The sequence below is a fragment of the Erithacus rubecula genome (genome assembly GCF_903797595.1).
Source record: "Erithacus rubecula genome assembly, chromosome: 1".
NCBI lineage: Eukaryota > Metazoa > Chordata > Aves > Passeriformes > Muscicapidae > Erithacus > Erithacus rubecula.
In genome coordinates, this window is record NC_136658.1 from 80,651,003 (window position 1) to 80,670,391 (window position 19,389).

The 19,389-nt window shown below is 36.5% G+C and overlaps 1 protein-coding gene across 1 annotated transcript in view; it reads left to right on the forward strand.

Annotated features, from left to right (window-relative positions):
• The window catches only part of OCA2 (OCA2 melanosomal transmembrane protein), a 180,534-nt gene extending 161,486 nt beyond the window's left edge, over positions 1–19,048 (forward strand). Inside the window, exon 25 of the mRNA XM_079311855.1 lies at positions 18,875–19,048. Within this exon, the coding sequence (XP_079167981.1) occupies positions 18,875–18,962 (88 nt within the window). The 3' untranslated portion in view covers positions 18,963–19,048. The remainder of the gene's footprint in view (positions 1–18,874) is intronic.
• Positions 19,049–19,389: the final 341 nt, after the last annotated feature.

A 19,389-nucleotide genomic window follows, 5' to 3' on the forward strand; every position in this document is an offset into this window, starting at 1 on the left:
TTTTAGGAGACTAAGGTGTAAGGACACTGATTTGTCTTCTCATTCCCAGATGTAAAGAATGTTTAGTTGACAAACTACAATTCTTTACCTGTTAGCCATTTAGTCTGCTGGAAATAATTCAGCAAAAGTTATGTTTGCTTCACCATAAGATTCTTATTCCAGGGAAAACTCTGAATATGTTTTGACACTTCTGTTATCATATAACAGATTTCCGTTTAAGTTCAGCATTTGTCATTTATTATTTATTAAAATTAAAAGCTCATGCTGGATACATACAGCAAATTCCAGATTCTATGAGAATAACTTTTGTAAGAATCATGCATTGTTGATAAACATGAGCTTCAACTGTGATCATGTACCAAACGGAAATCTTAGAGTGTTATTGAGTAAGGGGAATTTTTGCAGCACAAGAAAGACAAGATTAGTTGTTTATGTTTATAGTTCATGGAGAAACCTGTGGTTCCAGAGGAGTTGTTCTCAATGAGATTCATAATAATCTTCTAAGTTTTTCCCTGGATTTCCTTTTTAATGGTTCTGTGACTGGTTTCTCACATCCTTTGTGCAATTCCTGAAGAAGTAGTCTATAATTTTCCTTAGATGAGGATGATTTATCATTTATACCCCACACATGAAACCACTGTTCACAAATTTCGCCATTAAATATGAATATTTATGTATAACATATTTGATTGAAAGCAGCTGAAATCTTTTTGTTAGCATAAATAAATTCCTGTTGAAAATGATACACTATTTTGAAATGAAAGTGTTTTCATTTCTATGCAGATGTTGATACTTGTAATAAATAAAAGAATTCATAGAATCATAATGTGTGTTAGAAAAGAACAAATTCTGCCTTTGTATACATACAACTATGGATTCCAGCAGCAAAGCTATTAGGGATTTAATGACATTTAATATTAAAATTATCAAAACCTTCTTGGTGCAAGAATACAAATTCAAATATTGTCTGGTTATTTCTCAGGGTCTTTGTGATGTAAAGTGTGATCTTTCTGTTTGTTTGCCATTGCCAAGACTGGTTACAGGTAGTTTAGGATCACAGGACTCATTCCAGGTTGTGCCTACAATGAAATTTGCTTTTATAAACCCAGCATAACTAGAAATACTACTATAAATTTTCAAAATGGATAAAAGAATAGTCTGAATCTCAAGCTGGAAGAATTTGAAATTAACAGGAAGTCCATTCAACAAAAGCTCTGCTGAAAGTCGAAGGTAAATCTGAAATCTGTTCTCATGACCTTACTCATATAGATGGCATGATATCATTTGTCTTCATACCTCAAATTCATACTAATGCACAAAAATAACAAGAGACATATAAACTAACCAGATCCCATGGCTATCCAGTAACATCCCTAATTTTGTGATTAAAATAAAAGAGATTTAGATGGGTTAAGTACTTGGTTAAACTGGAGCAAAAAATAGCTAGAAATAAACCAGAACTATTTTGCCAGCAAGAAAATAAATATTGAAAATATATTTTTACTAGCACAGAGAAGGATTTAATTTTCATTAGCATTTCATTAAGGAAGTGCAATGACAAAGTGATTGAGATTGGAACTAGCTTTCCATTTAATAGCTGATTTTTTCTAGCTGTCCTAACATACCCACACTTACTTGAATTGGCCTGGAACCTGCATTAGCAGGTTATTATATGAAGAGTCAAATAATCTAGCAGTCCAGGAAAAATATGCCACAAAACTTTTGGTCTTCCTGCAATTCAAGGGATGTATCACAAAAGATCAGGGAGTACACAGTTCACAGTAAGCACATGAAAATTTCTGATATGTAGAGTTATAAAATGAAGGCATCCTTGCATAAAGAGGAATCAAAATATCCAAATTTGAAAGGATTGAAAGGAGTGTTTATTACTCTAAAGTTGAGTGATGAATGTGACAGCTTTGAAAGTAAATATTAGATAGTAGTGGGGGGACTTGGATTTGGTGCCAGTGGAAGAGAATACACTGGTCTGGTTTATCTTTCAGTTTTGCTGCCATAAAAAGGTGATTTTATAACAGAGAGACAGCCTCTGCTTTTTGCATCTTTATCTAAACTCATAGTGGAGGGAAGGCATGATTTAACTATAAAAAATTGGTAGATCAACAAAAGAACCTCCATGTTTAACTTTATCAATCTATTTAAACAGATCAAGCCCTTTTGATAAACTCTGATATTGCTCTTGACTCTTTAAAGGATGGACATTTATGCAGAAAATGTGCATCCTTATATGATACTATTGAAAAGGAAAAATATTTCCTATGCAGTTTAATGATATTTCCAGAATCTCTTTATTTGTTTTATCTCTTCCTGTGAAAGGACACATTCTTTCTTTATGCAGACATTCAGAGTGCCAGTGTAGGCACTGTTGGATCATGTACAGAGCTTCTGAGATGGTTCAGTAGTGTGGTGTAAGCAGGAGGTGATACCAGAATTCTAATGCAAGAAATTGTCTCGTGCCAGATGGAGCTGTACCTTGCTGAGAGGTGTTTACAAGGCTGCTTATAGATCAGCAAATGGCTCTTGGGCCCTTTGTCTAGCTTTGGCAACAAAATGACCTGGTTAATCTAGCAATATTTGCATCTGTTTGTTGCTGATACCACCTTTTTTCTTTTCTTTCAATGCTTGTTTTATTTAAATTGAATTCACAGAAACATACATAACCATATAAGTTGCAGGTGTATGAATTCATGTAACAGAAGATAATATCCCCAGGCTGTAGGAACTATCTCATCAGTTCCTGAGGCTAGCACAACATTTAGTAGCTAAATTGCTCAATTGCCAAGACTGTGAACTGAAATACTTCTCAGTATTGCAGAATATTTTCTGCAATTATTTTTTAAATTGTTCTTTGGATACTAGTTCAATCTTTGAAGTCCAGTGTGTTTCTCCTGGTTACCACTTCATTTGGAAATATACTGTGCTTCTGGTTTGTGACATGCTAGTACAAGGCACAGTTACTGTGCAGGTAGTTCCCATCCATGAGGATGGCATTCATGTCCATGTTCTCCACCCCAAGCTGCCTACTCCACCTGGGTCAGTTGTGCTGAGTGTTGCACTTGCTGAGGTCACAGGTACAAGTTTTGTCAATGTCCAGGACAGTTAAAAAGGCAAGGCAAGGCAGAGTAAAACACTGATCACAAACATGGTACCTGTCCAGCCAACTCATAGGCATAGGATTGTTCAGTAGTAATGAATATAAAGAAAGGGCTAATTGAGGGTTAATAAAAAAGGGCTACCAAGGTGAGGTGTTTAACCTGCCCTGTACTTCCTGTGGTGGGGAAAAGATGAGTGGCCTGTGGTGTGGAAAGTTTTGGTGGGGGCACTGAACTGGGGAGTACCATTCCTAAAGAATGACAACCAGGTGTAAAATGATACACCACAAATGAACATGAAGATGTGTAAGAAATATCAGTGAATGGGCAAACAGAAAAACACTTTCTCTAAGAAAAGTGAGGGAAGAATCTTGTACAGATAAGTAGTGGCATTGACCAGAAATGGGGTATCCTCTGTTGGAACAGTTCTTCATTTGCTATTGTTCTTATGCAGCTGTAGCCCTTTTTATAGCTCCTTCTTACCTCTTTTGCATTTTAACCATACATAAAGTGTTTCACATACATCAGATATCAGGAAATCTTTTTGCTATCACTATTTTGCTTTGAAACCAGCTCTGCCTGGTGCTGCAGGTGGCTTCCCTTCAGTCAGGAATAATTGACCTTTTGTGATTTCTGTCTGTATGTGTGAGAACTCCATTGTCATCCTGTGCTTGTTCTCTTCAGGGCAGAGATATTGCTGCATGTTTTAAGGACAAAGCAAGCACAAGGTTTGTAGAAAGAAGTAAACTCTTTTATCAGATGACTTACCGAGTTTAGTGTAAAAAATATGTGAGTTGATTTGAAGATAAGTAGGGATTTCAGTGCTCATGTATATGTGCCTGTCTTTCTGATAGCTCCACAGATTGCTGCCCTGTTCAGAGTGCCTCAGTTTTGGACACCCCAAGTTCAGTGGTGTTAGTCCAGCTGAGAGAGAAACACAAAGAAGTGAGCTGCAAAAATGTCTGGTACCCTCAGTTTTGCCAAGGCAAAACAAAGTGGCAGAATACAGATAAGGTGACTTTACAGGCAGTTTGGGTACCCCTATCAGTGCTAGGAAGCTTTTTGGGAGTAAGCTAATAACTTGAAATATAACAAATAGTGGTCAGGGTTGACACCAGGATGCAGCTGGAAACATTGCACTGTGAATAAACAGTGGAGTACTTGTCTATGTAACCTGACAATGCTTGTGCTTTTGTAAGAAGAGAACTGTTGAAGGGATTCAAAGAGAATCCTGCAATGACCAAATTCTGGAGCTGAAGAATAATCCTTGGTACTTCTTGAAGTTGTAGAAAACACTGACAAACTGGGGTAGGAGAGCCATAAGTTTATATTTTAGTTATGTGAATAGTCAGGAAAGAATAATTAAGCAGAACTAATCTGAAAGAGCTTTAGAACTAACTTGAAATGTGAGTCCAAATGGACTAAAATTATATGTGAGGATAAGGAGTACAGTGATAGTGCTATGAGAAAAGGAGATAAATGGAAAGATTTGCAGGGGTAAAAAAAAGAGAATAGTGCTGGCTGGCATGTAAACTGATAGCTAGACATCAGTAAAGACCTGGCAGAGTAGTGGGCTGAACTTTGATTTGAGGAGAGAGAGGTTAGATTAATTGGATGGAACAAGATCAGTGAATTGTCAGCACTGGAGACTTTGCTGAATTGCATGTAGTCTGTGGTGAAATTATCTGGAGTGAGAAGCAAGGTAAGTAGGAGAAGAGGGTCAAGAACAGCATCTCTTTGGCAAGAGAATACAGTGACATAGATGTGAAGAGATATCAGTGGAGAGCTGGAAGATGAAGAGGTCTCCAAGGCCAAGAAGAGTACAGGCAGACATGTCAAAACCAGTGCCTTGCTGGGAGGAAGAGAAAGGAACATTGCTTCTGGTTTCACTTAAGAGGTCACTGGAGGGGATGCCAATGAGAGTGATTTTGTTGGCAATAAAATTAAATGTTCTATTATTATCAAGTATTTTTAAAGTTTCTGTCCCTGGTAGAAGAAAGAGGGGCAAGCTGAGGCTTGAAATGAACTCTCCTCTTAGTTGTAGTAGTTTACATTACAGCTTATTGAGGAAAAACCTATTTATATATATGTACACACACTAACGTGGAGGAGAACTACATTACCTGCATTAGATTGTGGAGCTGGCCCCCACCAGATGCTTTGAATACTGGACACGATTTATGCTCTTTACAATGAGAAATAGGCAGAAGGTAATGTATAACTTTCTGATTGGCACCACAGAGATTTTTGACCTACAGCATGAACTAACTTCCTTTCTCTGCCAGAAATGCATGTACATGCATACCAAGGAAAGGAACTTTATATCTGGTATGCTGACATTCAAAAACCATTGCTTAAGTCTTCAATCACTTCTCATGTTTACATAGCCTTTGGTATTGTCTCATTGTTCTCTTCAGACTGCAGAAAAAATATCTCCTCAGTTAAATGGTTACTAAGATTATCCCATTCTTTCAATTTTGTACTACAAAGATGAGTACATTCTTCTGATACAAAGTATATTTAGTCAGTGTATATTCTGAAGTGCCAGCAATCAGAATGTCAATGCATAGAAAAATTTGAAACACTAAATATGTGCTGAAGTTTACAATTAAATAAATTACTTTAGGGACACTGGTGCTAGTTGTTTATTTCCATTGTAGCTGCCAGAGCACGGTGTATTTGTTTCAAACTTAATAATGTAGTTGCATTTAGAAAAAGTCTTCAAATACAATTTTAGTTCTTAATAATTTCAACCAATATGTGCAAATAGTTCGCTTGTTCTTTATATTTTGGCAGATATTACTCTTCATCATAAGAATATTTGGAGTTTTCAGGTATAATGTACACTGATGGAATATTAATTTTTGGCTCTGTGAGATTTCTGAACAATATTTAGAGTGTGTAACTGTTCAGAATAAAAATTACATGCAGAAGCATTATCACTTTGAACCATAATTATGTATTATTCCTTATTCTAGTAATGTTTTCATGTTCAATAGGTATATATCTGAGTTTTAAACTGATTAAAATCTTGAAGCCTTTGAACTTTGCTGGAGATTGTTCATTAAGTCATGCGGCTTTTAAAAATATCTCAGTAAATGGAATTTCATTTTCTACTTCTTAATAAAGTTGGAAGTCTATGCTATGGCAGTATCAACAGCAGTGCAGTAATCAAATAATGTTGAAATTTAAAATTACATTGTGATAATAATGTTTTCTATTTTTAATAACTTAATTTTAGTTTTCCTGTATAACTTTAAAATTCCTTAGGAATTACACGAAATTTCAAAATGTATGCCAAAGTTTAACTTCACATTTCTTGCCCTTTCCTGTTACCTTGTCATGCCTATAAGTACTCATTAAATTGCAGACTAGAACTATATAATGGAAGAACATGCAAAGCTAGATCGCTTGGTCTAATCCTTCTTGATTCATATCAAGTTATCTTTTTGTTACAAGTTTGTTTCAGGAAAAAAAGAATGTCTTTGAAAAGCTTTTTGTTCCTTTCTTTTCATCAAAGCCTAACTTTTCATCTGCTTTCCTGTACAATCATACTGCTGTGAATGTGTTGCTGTGTTTTCCACCTAATAACTTCTGAATGTGCCTATCAATTTCAAACACTTTTGGCAGGGGAAAGAATGGTGAAGATAGGGGGTTTGATTTCTCAAGTATAATTAAAATCCCTGAAATGTCATCAAAGTTGGTGGCTAGGAAGTGGAAATAAACCCTTATTAATATTCTCACTGAGGGAAAGAGCTGTCTGGCCACACTTCTTCACACACGGAAAAATCCATGTAGGTGAGCATCATTATAAGTTATACAAAAAAAAGGTTTCTACCTAGACAGAAAGTCAATCAAACTTGAGACACAAATAGATAAGAAATAAGGCTTCATTATTTTCTAGTGTTGATGGAGCTGCTTGTCAGTAAAGGCAAGATTCATCTCACTTCACTTTTCTATTCCACAGTGTTGATATCTTTATTTCCATACTTGGCTCTCATTGCAGCCATTGGAGAGAAACAGCTCTTGGAAGGTCATTCACTTCAGAGTATGAGTTGTGTGCCCAGGAACAGGGTTTGAGCCCATAAAGAAATGGGAGAAGATCATTCTCTCCCAACAAACAGCATGTCCAAAGCTGAGGATCAATTAATTGGTGGGAGCAGGGAGCAAAGGGAGTTGAGAAGGGAACAAATCCAGGAAAGCAGAGTTGATTGTAAGAGGAGAATTAATGAAGTGCTCACTCATTTAGATGCTTTTTATAATTTGACTTGAAGAGAAAAAAGCCAAACTGCTTTAACTCAATTTCTGTTTCTATGCCACCTGGGAGATGATACAAAGTTCACACAGAGTTTTTTGTATTGAACAACATATATCTAAATTCTCATGTGTGTAGTGTCTTATGTTCTGATATAAATTGGTTTTGTTTTCCAAAAAATTCCTACTTTTTTCAGATTCATCAAATGCCAAGATTCTAGTTAATTGCAACATGCTCAATTTGATTAGACATACACTATAGTTGCTGAACAAGAGTGTTATTCAAACATTGTTGAAATTAGAAAGTGATTTTCTAATTAAATAGGGTGTTTTTGCAATTACTGGAATTATTCAGTGCTGGATGGAGAATATTTGCTTGGAGAAATTCTGTATCTCCAAGCAGTGTTTTGCAAAACAATTTGCAAGAGATCCAAACAAATAGATAACTTAGATGGCAGAAAGACATATGAAATCTGGGAAACTGAGAACACTGTCAGTATGAAATTTATATACATTTGCCATATATACTCTGATTAACAAACCTTCATATGAGAAAATATTAATTTTTCCACAGCTAGAGTTTGCTTTATCCAATGTTTTATATTTGCCTGCCAAAGCTTCATATGGACATTTGGAGTCACTTCATAATTTAATTTTACAGGGCATTTAATTTTCTCAAATAATTTGATAATTTAATAGAACTAGCAAAGGGATTTTCCCTGTTGCTAGATAATGTGTTAAATAGAGTATGCTAGTGTCTCCCAGTACAATCAGAAGAAAGGAGGATTTACATTATTTTCATTGTAATGTAAACATAATGTTTACATTATTTTCATTAGAATGCATTTGAATTTAGAGCAGCTCAAAGGAAGCAGTCCTTTTTATGGAATAGGAAATGGATTTTTGTTTTCTTGTGTAAACCAGACACTACTTTTCACACAAAAGATGTGGTAGTATTTAGTGTATGCCTTGCTTTTTTGCTGCTTGAACTTAGCAGAGAATTTTGATAACTTAAAAAAAAAAATCTTCCTTATTGTATTTACACTCAGGGGTACTGCATTAATATAAACAGCATAGTAGAACACAAGAATTATATAACTTCCTGATCATTATTTGCAGTGTTTCAGCTTCAGTGAAGGTTATTTAAATAGGCCTACTCCAAAGTTTAAAACAGAAAAATAGCAGCTCAATAGACTAAAACAATTGTGGTTAGGTAATGAGAGTGGTTTTAAATTGATAGTGACAAGGAACTGCTTTTATGGGAGGTGGTACAAAACTCACTCCTGAAAAATAAATAAAGTTTTGTTGGTTTGGGGAGCTTCATTTGGGGGTGTTTATTTGGGTTGTTGGGGAGTTCTGTTTGGTTTGTTTTTTTGTTTGTTTTTGTTGTGAAGTGTCAGTTTAATTCCACATGTTTTTAAAAAGTCTAGTAAAGAAAAAGAAAAGCATTATTTCTTAGAAAGTTTATAGAAGAGTGCAGGGCTGGAGGATTTCTGTGTTTTATTCTCTTTTTTGGTACTGTTTGACATACATTACCACATTTAAAAAGTATATATGTTACTAAATAATTTTAGAAGTATTTGTGGGTTTTTTTCCTTTTCTATGTTTTTTATTAAACCATTTGTTATTTTCATTGCTACTTGCTGATAATAAAGACTGAAAAAAACTATTTGAGGTTCAAAACTAAATATCAGCATATAGATAAATTGTTTTTCTATTATTATGGAAATTATCTAGAAACAGACTTTCTAAAGGCAAAACAGAAAAAAATCTAAATATTCCACTCAATAAATACTCATATTCCATCTCTGGCACTGTAAGGATATTAATACCTAGCTTGTTTCAGATTTTTTTTTCATCATGCTACAGTAGAAATGCATTAAAGTGTGTTACTGTGCCTTCTATTTCTGAGACAGAAAATTCAAAACTCTGTTGACCTTAGCTGGAAAGGCTGAATTTAGAGAAACAAACTAACATGGAAAATATCTTAAACACATCTGAAAAAATAGTCTTGATATTTTAGAATGTTAATAATTTTTTCTCTGGTGGAACTTAAGAGCAGTTAAGAATCACTTGATTAGACTTAAACCAACTGTTTGACTGTCCAAGCTGTTCAAAGGTCTAAAACAGAAAAATGATGAAGACTGGGGTACGTGTAACCTGTGTGTAAATTGCTGGCCCAGGCTATCTCCTACATAAGTCCCTTGTTAGTGAATTTCTATTCCCCTCCTGTGTTGTTTTCATTTAAGTGCAGACCCATTTGCATTGCTACCCTGGAGTAGCAATTCTCTTCCACTGCAGAGTTGGAGATGGGAGGAGGAAGGCAGAAACTAGTGTTGCAAGTATATTAGTTTTTGCCTGTTTGTTGAAGATATAAATAGAGTTAATTATCTTAAATATAGTTAATTATCTTATAGTTAATTATCTATAGTTAGTGATGCATTTAATTATCTTATAATTTAAAAAAAATCCAGTGCTTTTATTTCTGTTTTTCCCTCATTTCAGACTCTAATTCCTATTCCCAACACAGGCCTGGATAACACTCATGATGGTGTGGGTTAGATGACAACACCAAGACTAACATCTCTTTCTCCAAGAAATTTCTGAAAAGTACATTTTTAGTACATTTTTAGGAGTTGAGAGCTGGACTTTGTCAAGCTCTGCTCTATCAGTTGGAAGTGCCCTAAGGCCTAAGTTGGCCATCTGTAACAATTAGTGATGCTTCTGACTGATTGATTACAATATTTGTGATCTGCTCATGTAGCTAAGTCCATGTTTAATCATCCTGCTGGTGGTACTTATCTGCCTCCCCACATTATCCTTTTTCCATCTTCTCCATCTGTTAGGTCTCCTCAGGGTGACCTTGTTGTGGTCTTCCAGTACCTGAAGGGAGCCTATGAGAAAGATGGAGAGACTCTTTGCAAAAACATAATGGCTCCAAACAGAGAGTAGGCTTAGATTAGACATTAGAAAAATCTTTATTGTGAAGATGGTGAGACACTGGAACAGATTGCCCAGAAGCTGTGATGTCCCATCCCTGGAAGTGTTTAGAGCTGGGCTGGAGGGAGCTCTGAGGAGCCTGGTCTAGTGAGATGTTAGAACTAGATGATTTTTAAGATCCCTTCCAACCCAGATCATTCTATGATTCTGTGACTGTCTTTCATCTCATTAAAAATGTTGCTATATATATATCTGTTACAATCCAGAGGGTATATTAAGACATTATTTTCTAATTTTTTTTATATGGGAGCTTTAATATGCTGTGGAATGGATGCACTTAGAATAGGTTTCATAACCTATTTTCATAGCCTTAGTTTGCTAGTGCATTTAAAATTAGACCTGTTTATAGAAGTTTTCCTTGTAAAGAGCATGTAAGAGCTCAGATCTGTGGCTTCTTTGGGGCATAAAGGTTTGTACACTGTAGTGCACTGTGATGGCAGTGGGGGCTTGTGAGGCTTGTGCTTTAGCCAAAACAACAGAATACATTTGGAAGAAAATAAAACCTAAGAAAAGTGCCCCAAGATACCATTCGTGAGGGTTGGTATTAAGGACATTAATGGAAATAACATTCAAGCGAGTTCCTTTCCTGAATTCTTGCTAAGAAAAAGCAAGATAATAAAAAGTTAGTAAAGGCTATTTAATTTGAAAAATTTTGGTACTAAAATAAATCACCGTATATTTTTGCCATATCTATTATCTTTGATTTGTTTAGACCATATACAAATACCTTGTAGTCTAAAACAAGTGTAGAGTTTGTTTCAGAAACATATGAAATATTTTATTTTATGTGACATTTGTTATAGCAGGGAGATTTGAGCTATAAAAAGGCATTTTAAGAAAAATGTCCTTAAGCCTCGAATTTGCTTTTTGCAAGCCAGAAAGCATGTAATTGTCAGAATGGAATTTACAATATGTTAAATGTTTCATAAAATACAGAAACTGTAACTGCAAATATTGCAAAACCTATTTCAACAGTCCTAATACATTCATTTTTGCACCGTAAACTTCACTAGTTTTGTATAAATCTATCTCATTAGTAGAATATTTGTATCAGAACCATTCAAACAATTCATGAGAACAAGTGCTGTCAGACAAGACATACTTCATTGATTTTCTCTTCTAGTTGGCCATAATGATTTTAATCTTCTTAAGCTCAGACTCACAACCACACCTCATTACACAGGGAGAGGAATAAGTATGGCTTTCCCAAGAAGTGGAACCAATTACATATATTTGCATTTCCTAGACCTTAGAATGGCACAAAGGTTTCATAACAAAACCAGAAGCCACAAATCGAGGATAAAATTTGTTTTGGGATCCTCCTGAAAGATGTGGAGAGCAAATATATTGCTGAAATGTGATGATAGATCCAAGAGTAACACGAAGTCACAAAAAGCAGTAACAGATCATCTGGAATCTTTATTTTGCACTTTATCACGACATGCTGCAATTCTTTAATAAGGTATGATGTGAATTAGTCTGTCTATAGATGTTCTCCTAATATTCATAGAAACTTAAAATCCTTTAGCTTGTTAAAGACCCTGAACATTACCAAGTCCAACCATTACTCTAACACTGCAGGGTCCACCTTCAGGGATGGTCACTCCACACTTCCCTGAGCAGCCTGTTCCAATGCCTCACCACCCTTTCAGTGAAAAAAATTTTCTGCATATCCAACCTAAACTTTCCCTGGCAAAACTTGAAGCTATTTCCTCTTGCCCTGGTTGCCCAGAAGAGACCAACTGACACCTTTGCTCCAACCTCCTTTCAGCTTGTAGTTGAGCAATAATGTCACCCTGAGCCTCCTCTTCTCCAAGCTGGACAAGCCCAGCTTCCTCAGCTACTCCTCACTTGTGCTCCAGCCCATTCACCAGCTCTGTTGCCCTTCTCTGGATACAATCCAGCACCCCAATGTCTTTCTTGTGAAAGTGAGGGGCCCAGAACTGAACAGAGGACTCGAGGTGTGGCCTCACCAGTACAGGGGCATAATCACTGTCCTGGTCCTGCTGGCCATACTATTACAGGCCAAGGTGCCATTGGCCTTCTTGGTCACCTGGGCACCATTTGGCTCGTGTTCAGTGGCTGTTGATCAGCACCCCAAGGTTCTTTTCCAGGGGGTAGATTTCCATCCATTCTTTCCCAAACCTGTAGCATTGAATAGGGTTGTTTGACCGAAGAGCATGATGTACATTTAGGTGGATCCAGCCAGCCATATAGACAAATTCACCTTCATTATGTTGGTATTTCCAAGAAAAAAACACCACTAGTTCTGTATGTTCAGGTCTGTTTCTGTACTTTTTCTGTAATCTGTTTCTGTTCTTCCCTGGTTGTCTGCAGGATTTCACATTTTCCTATTGAAATTATATATTTATTTTAAAAAGAAAGGTCAGATACCTTTGTCATCTAAAAATTGTCTTGCTGTTTTTTAGATGATCAATTACAGCATCTTTTTTACTAGAAGTGATGTGTTTTCCTTTTTTTTTTAAATTTTTTTTTCATGGTTTTTCTTACTGGCTACTAACTTACCATATATGAATAGGTTTTGAATAATTATCAGTCACTTATTCTGACAGTCCTGTATTTGATCACAGGTGTACTACAATGACCTAGACAGAGACTGTAACAAGTATTGTATTAACAGTCATTAGAGACTGCCAGGTGGAGCTGGCAGACCAATTATTCTCTTAGAATAAAGTCTGAAATTTTTCTTTCAGTAATCAGAATTTTGGAAGGCCAAGGTAAGGCCTATTGCTTGTTCTGCATATACCTATGTTAAAGTTACTGCCAAACACTTCTAGGGGAATGTTCTAGATGGTAGGAGGCAAACCATAACACCTTTCTGTTTTCTTGCTCAGGATCTGATTTTCCCTATCTTAAGTTTAGTCCTGGCAGAAATTCTGTGGAAAATCTTGGCATAGACTCCAACAGACAGAATATCATGAGAAATTTTTGTAAATTTAGCAAGCAGATGAAAGTACAATTATAGGTTTTGTTCTGTGTTTTAAATTTCACAGAAACTCTTATGTGTGGTAACCAGTAGGTAACCACACTGTAATTTTTATTTAATTCCAGACTATATGAAAAATCACAGTAGTTTAATGTTAAATTAATGATCACTTGCAGTTCTAGCCACCTGTTTTCTGAGCTACAACAGGTGTCTGAGTTTGAACAGGTCATGAGTATATGATAAACATTTTGAATATACTTTTTGTAAGCTGTTAGGAAAGTCCATACTTTCCTTTCAGATAAGCTAGATCAGTATGTCAAAGATTAGGAATGATGGAAAGGTTGATGCAACTGAAATGATAGGACATTTATAAGGTAGTCTCCATTAAAAGAAAAGGAAAGAAGAAATAGGATGAATATTGGGATTATATCCTTTTATCAAAGAGAAAATTACTTACTTTGCAAATTGAATTATGACCTTTCATTAAAATGTGTAACCTTCCTGTTGTTCAGAACTAACCTTATGTCTGTAAGGTCCTAAGCATGCCCACACCTGAGTCTATTTTGAGACTGCTTTTAGAGACTTTTAGGTGTTCTTTTAAGGATGAACTCATTTTATCAAAATTCCAGAGCAAAGGACTGCATACAGGGAGAGACTGTCCAGGACTGAGAAGAATTATCTTCTATCTATCTGTTCTTCATTAAATATTTTCTGATGAGATGTCACTCTTCAGGTGTGCAAATAATGTCTATTTATCCTGTGTTGAATAACAGAGGAACAAATAAAAGTATGAGAATTACAGAGTGGTTGAGGTTGGAAGGGACCTCTGGTGGTCTCTCTCAAGCAGCACCACCTAGAGCCTATTTCCCTGGCCCATATCCATATGACTTCTGAATATCCCCAAGGATGGAGACTCCACAGTCTCCCTGGGCAATCTGTGTCAGTGCTTGGTCACCAGCACAGTAAAAAAGTGTTCCTGACACTTCTGTTCAGACAGAGCCTCCTGTGCTTAATTTTGTGCTGTCTCTGGCCCCTTCCCTGGGCATCACTGAGAAAGGCCTGGTGCTGTGCTCTTTACACCATCCCTTCAAGATCCTATACACATTGATGAGTTCCCCTCTGAGCCTTCTCTTCCCCAGGTTGCACAGCCCCAGCCCAGAGCCTTTCCTTGCAGGATTGATGTTCCACTCCCTTAATCACTGTACCCTTCACTGGACTCTCTCCATTATGTCCATGTCTCTCGTACTGGGAAGGCCAAAACTGGATCCAGCACTTCAGGTGTAGTCTCAGCAGTGCTGAATAGATGGAAAGGATCACCTCTCTTGACCTGCTGGTAACATTTTCTTAATGCATCCCTTCTTTGTTGCAAAGACACATTACTGGTTTGTGTTCAATTAGTGTCCACCATCTGTCCAGGCCCTGTCTGTTTCTGCAAAAGCTGAGGTTATAAATTCTGTACAATTTGCTGTATGAAACTGATACAAATTGAGAAAAATCAAAATTTTAAGCCTGATGAAGCTCTACCAGTTGAATTTTTAAATTGTGCATTAAATTGCAAATACAAGTAGAAGTTAGCTTTAACTCTTTTTTTAACTCTTTCCCCTGTCTAACACCAGTCTTCTTTCACTGCCAGAGGTTTTGTCTTGGGAGATTTCTGCTGTTGCTTTTCCACTGAGAATCCACTGAAGGTTGCCCATTTCTTTGGAGACATGCTCCTTCCAAAGATTTCCCCAAGGATTCACAGGCTGTGCAAGTTATAAGCTGTCAATGAAGGTAGTGCCTGTAGACAGGGTTTTCATGCAGCTGTCAATGAAGATAGTGCCTGTAGACAAGGTTTTCATGCATGAGAACATCTTGTATTTTTTGTCCCAAATCATGCAGAACAGGGCAATGAACCTGAGTCTTATACATACTGGATCCTTCTAGTTCTTGAAGCATCACAAAATGGAGCTGCAAGATAATGTAGGAGACCAGTTTGTTCAAGAAAACACAATTCTGACACCAGAGGCTTCACTATTGTTATTTAGCAAATAATATTGGATAAACTTGTAACCTAAGAAAACTGCAATATTCCCTTCTGCATAAACTTATTAGAAATAGAATTTATTCCCAGAATAATCATACAGTGGTTTGCTTTTCTCCAAGTAATTACAGGGCCAGAAATCTCACAGTGAGACAGAATTAGAAATATCTAGGTCATTTCCAGTGAAAAGGTTCACTTCTCTTGATAGTTTTGTGCCTACAATTGACTTCTAATACATATTTCCCACTTACCTTCACAGAGTTTCATTTTTGTTCATTTCAAATTCTCATTTTGATTTGCCAGGAACATGCTGAATTCTGTTCTCCACGGAGTCTGACATCTCTCCCACACTGGGACAATTTGCAAGCTTTTCCTTACTGGATCGCTGAAGTTATTAATAAGTAAAACTTTGTCCAAGACAGGTCCCTGGGGCTCTCACTTGAAACATTCTCACTATCTCACACTGAGCTAACATCTGCTTTTCGTGTATATTTAGGCTGGGTGATTTCATTTAGATAAGAGTTTTATATATAAGCTTCTAATATGAAGAGAAGGAGGGCAAAAAGGGGGAGACTGCTAAATCCTGTCATCTTTCCATTCCTTGTATCTGACCTTGCTTCCTCTCTGCAGTGGTAAACCCTCCCTCAGCTGACAAAATGAGGGCCAAAATGCACCTTTGGAACCATGCAGACTCTGTGTATATCCCTGTCTGCAGAGAAGAAGAGACAAGGAAAGTGCAGTGCAGGATGCAAAAATGTATTTTTATGCCAAATATGGTCATTAGTGTTTCTTATTAATCAGAAGTTTTAGAATACAAAAGGTTTTGATAACTTCTAAACTCCACTGAGCATTTTCTCTGGAGAGGAACAAATGAATTACATGGTCCCTTTTGATTCCAAGGGGTATGCTGAAAATAAGAGTGGCTGAAAGGAATTTTTACATTTTCAAATATGCATTCTTGGACTTAACACAACTAAAGAAAACATTTGTAGTCATACATTGTGTCATATGTGGCCTGGAACAGGAACATTGTTTTCCCTAGGGAAGAGCAATGGGTAGTGTAAATAGCACGATGCCCATGATACTCAGGGAATCGATTAACTGCAGTAACTAATACTTAGTGACTGTTTTCTCTCTTCTCACTCTGGTACACAAATTCCACATTGCATTTGATACAATTACCTAGTGCTCAGGCCAGTGAGCCTGAAATTCAGACCTCAAGTTGTGGAGTAATTGCCCATGCAATGAGAACAGCTTTGCAATTGTGCCCTATGTGAGCATCCACACTGTGCAATGAGGTTCCTCCCCAGGCCAGCTGCTTCTGGCTCCAGCTACACATTTGACTGTCACTGTGACAGTGGTGGTATGATCCCATTTCCTGCATGTGGCCCTGTATAATTAATCCATTTTCTTACTTGTGCGTCCCCCAAGTTTGAACAAGCCTTTTTGTTCTCTTTTCAGTGATCAAGTAGTCCTTGAATCTTTTTGGATCCTTTCTTCAACTTGCCAGTCTTCAGAAAGGCATAATATTCATTGCTGGGCTACTTTATTCTCCAGGGAGGCTCGTTAGGTTGCATTAATACAGATTAGGATCTGCTCTGTCTCCACTCCTCCCAGTGCCAGCTCATTGCCTGCCAACTGTGGGGTCAAGAGATCTATGTTTTCTGTCAAACAGCAGCTGCTGCTCTTATGAGTGCTGTAGCAATCTCCAGCTCACCAGCCTGTCATGGAGACAGAGACACAGGAAGCATTCATTAAATGTACTAAAGGATGTAGTAGGAGGTTTTAGCCACCCTATTTTATTCCTATAGCCATTGCTGGGTCTGATTTTTTATGTCCTATCAGGACATTTCTGTCTAAGTGACATCAAGAAATGCCACAGATCAATTTGGCTGACAGAAGAACGGGAGGGTCTGCAAAAGAGTTAGCTAGGCAAGAAATTAATTTTCCTATTTTTTGCTTCTTTTTTCCTAGAATAACTCCAGGAGATCCATTAGTTCTTCTGTTTTACAGTATAATCGTCTTTATTATAGTTTAGTGACTGAAGAGTGATTCAGCTCTTTCAAGAAACAAGTAATTCAAAAACAAGAATCTGACAAATCGGACTGGAAAGCAAATAACACTTCTCTGCAGTATATATATGCATGTTCATAAGAAAAAACAGCAATGGAAGAAACATTTAATGAGGATCTCATTAGTTTAGGGTAATATCACTGCTGCAGGTAGAAAGAAGATGGCAATGAGGGATTGAGAAGTTTAGTTTTAATTTTATGCAAGGGGTTTCATAGCCTGAGGGAGTGGGTGTCACATTTAATGCCCCAGGAGGTCTCTTCTTGCTGTGGCTTGCTAAAGGAAGTAGCTGCTCATTCAACCAAGCTCAAAGAAGAGTGTCCTCCTGTCCCCTATAAAATGGTCTTAGTACTCTCTGTCAGTAATGGCAGATGGGAAAAAGCTCAAGTAACTTCCTAAGGGCAAAGTAAGGCAAAAAGGCACAATTAATATACCCACATGTGTAAGATGGTCTTTGTTAAAGAAAAAGAATTAATAAAATGCTGAACTTCAGAGAACATTGCCATGCTTTTCTAAATTTTATGGAAACTTGTGTCTGAATGTGGCAAAAGAAAGTGTTTTAGGATATCATTTGTGGTATGGTCATTTCTCATTTGAGCTCTCCTTGTGATTTTAGTAACATAAAACAAATGAGTGTGATCACAGCAGTGGTTTTTCAGAGACCTCTGGTATCATACAATAATGCTTTTGAGTTTCAGAAAACTTCTTTCTTTTCACACATCTGAAAGACTCACAGATTTAGCCATCAGGATTTGGCCAACTTCACAACATCCTTTTCACTTGTCTGTCTCTACTCTGTGTTTTGTCAGTCTAAAGAGAACTATTAAATCTGAGTGTTGTCTGAAAATCTTTTCCTGTGGTGAAAAAGAAATAGCTTCTTGGGTAGAACAGCAAATTTTAGCAATTTTACAAGTGCCTGGGGTTTATTTCCAACAGTCTGTTAATACTCAAGTATGTTAGACTTGGTGAGAGGTATGGAAGAGGAATGCTAGCTGTATGTGACTGAGATCAACAGGGAAACAATTTAATGGGTTTAATCCACATATTGTGTTACAAAGCACCATATCAGGATCACACACCTAATCTGAAGGGATGCACACTTGAAAATAATTTCTAATGCAGCACAATTTGTAAGAATTTTTATTTTGCCTGTAAAATTTCATGTTGTGTGATTGGAAAAAACCTGAAAAATGCCAAAACAACAAGGCATGCAAGATTCTGAGACAATTGGAAGAGATATTCTGAAACCAATGAAAGATGTGAATTTTGACCTCATATCTCTAAGGCTGGAGGTAGAAATGTGAGCTTGAATATTAGACTGTTATATGCTCACTACATCTCTGCTTTTGGTATTTCAATAAACATATTTTTCACTTGGAATGTGTAGGATAATTCAAATATCCTTTTTGTAAATTGGTTGGAGAACAAACTGTAGTATCTTTATTAATCTTTACTTTATTTTTGTTTCAGGTTAGGTTTCCCCATGATGATCGTGTCCTGTACCGTTGGGATGTGCTATCTTCTTGTTGCTCATGTTGTAGTAGGTTGGAACTCGTAGTAATTTATACTTTCAAGAGACTACTTTCTCTTTTGTTTAGTTTATGTCAGAATGCTAAGAACATATATGAAAGGAAAAAGATGTATAAAACCCCAATATATGGTATCAATCAAAATGGTTGTTGGTATAAACATCAGATATAGATATTCTTAACCATTTGTTTTTTGAATATGAAGAACTAGACAACCAAAATTGAAAAAATCCATTTATTCCATTATGAATGCAATTAGTGTGCAGATAAAAAGGAACCATCTCAAGGGAATAAGCTCTGCCTGAAAGTTTGTATTGACACAATCTGAGTATAGTCACAGATGAAAAACTCATTCACAACAGCAGATGTTCAGTGATTTCTTTTTAGGGCTTCATTTTTCTTTGTCAATATATTTAGCTATTTGTATGAAAGTAACTAATATTCAAGTTGTAATAA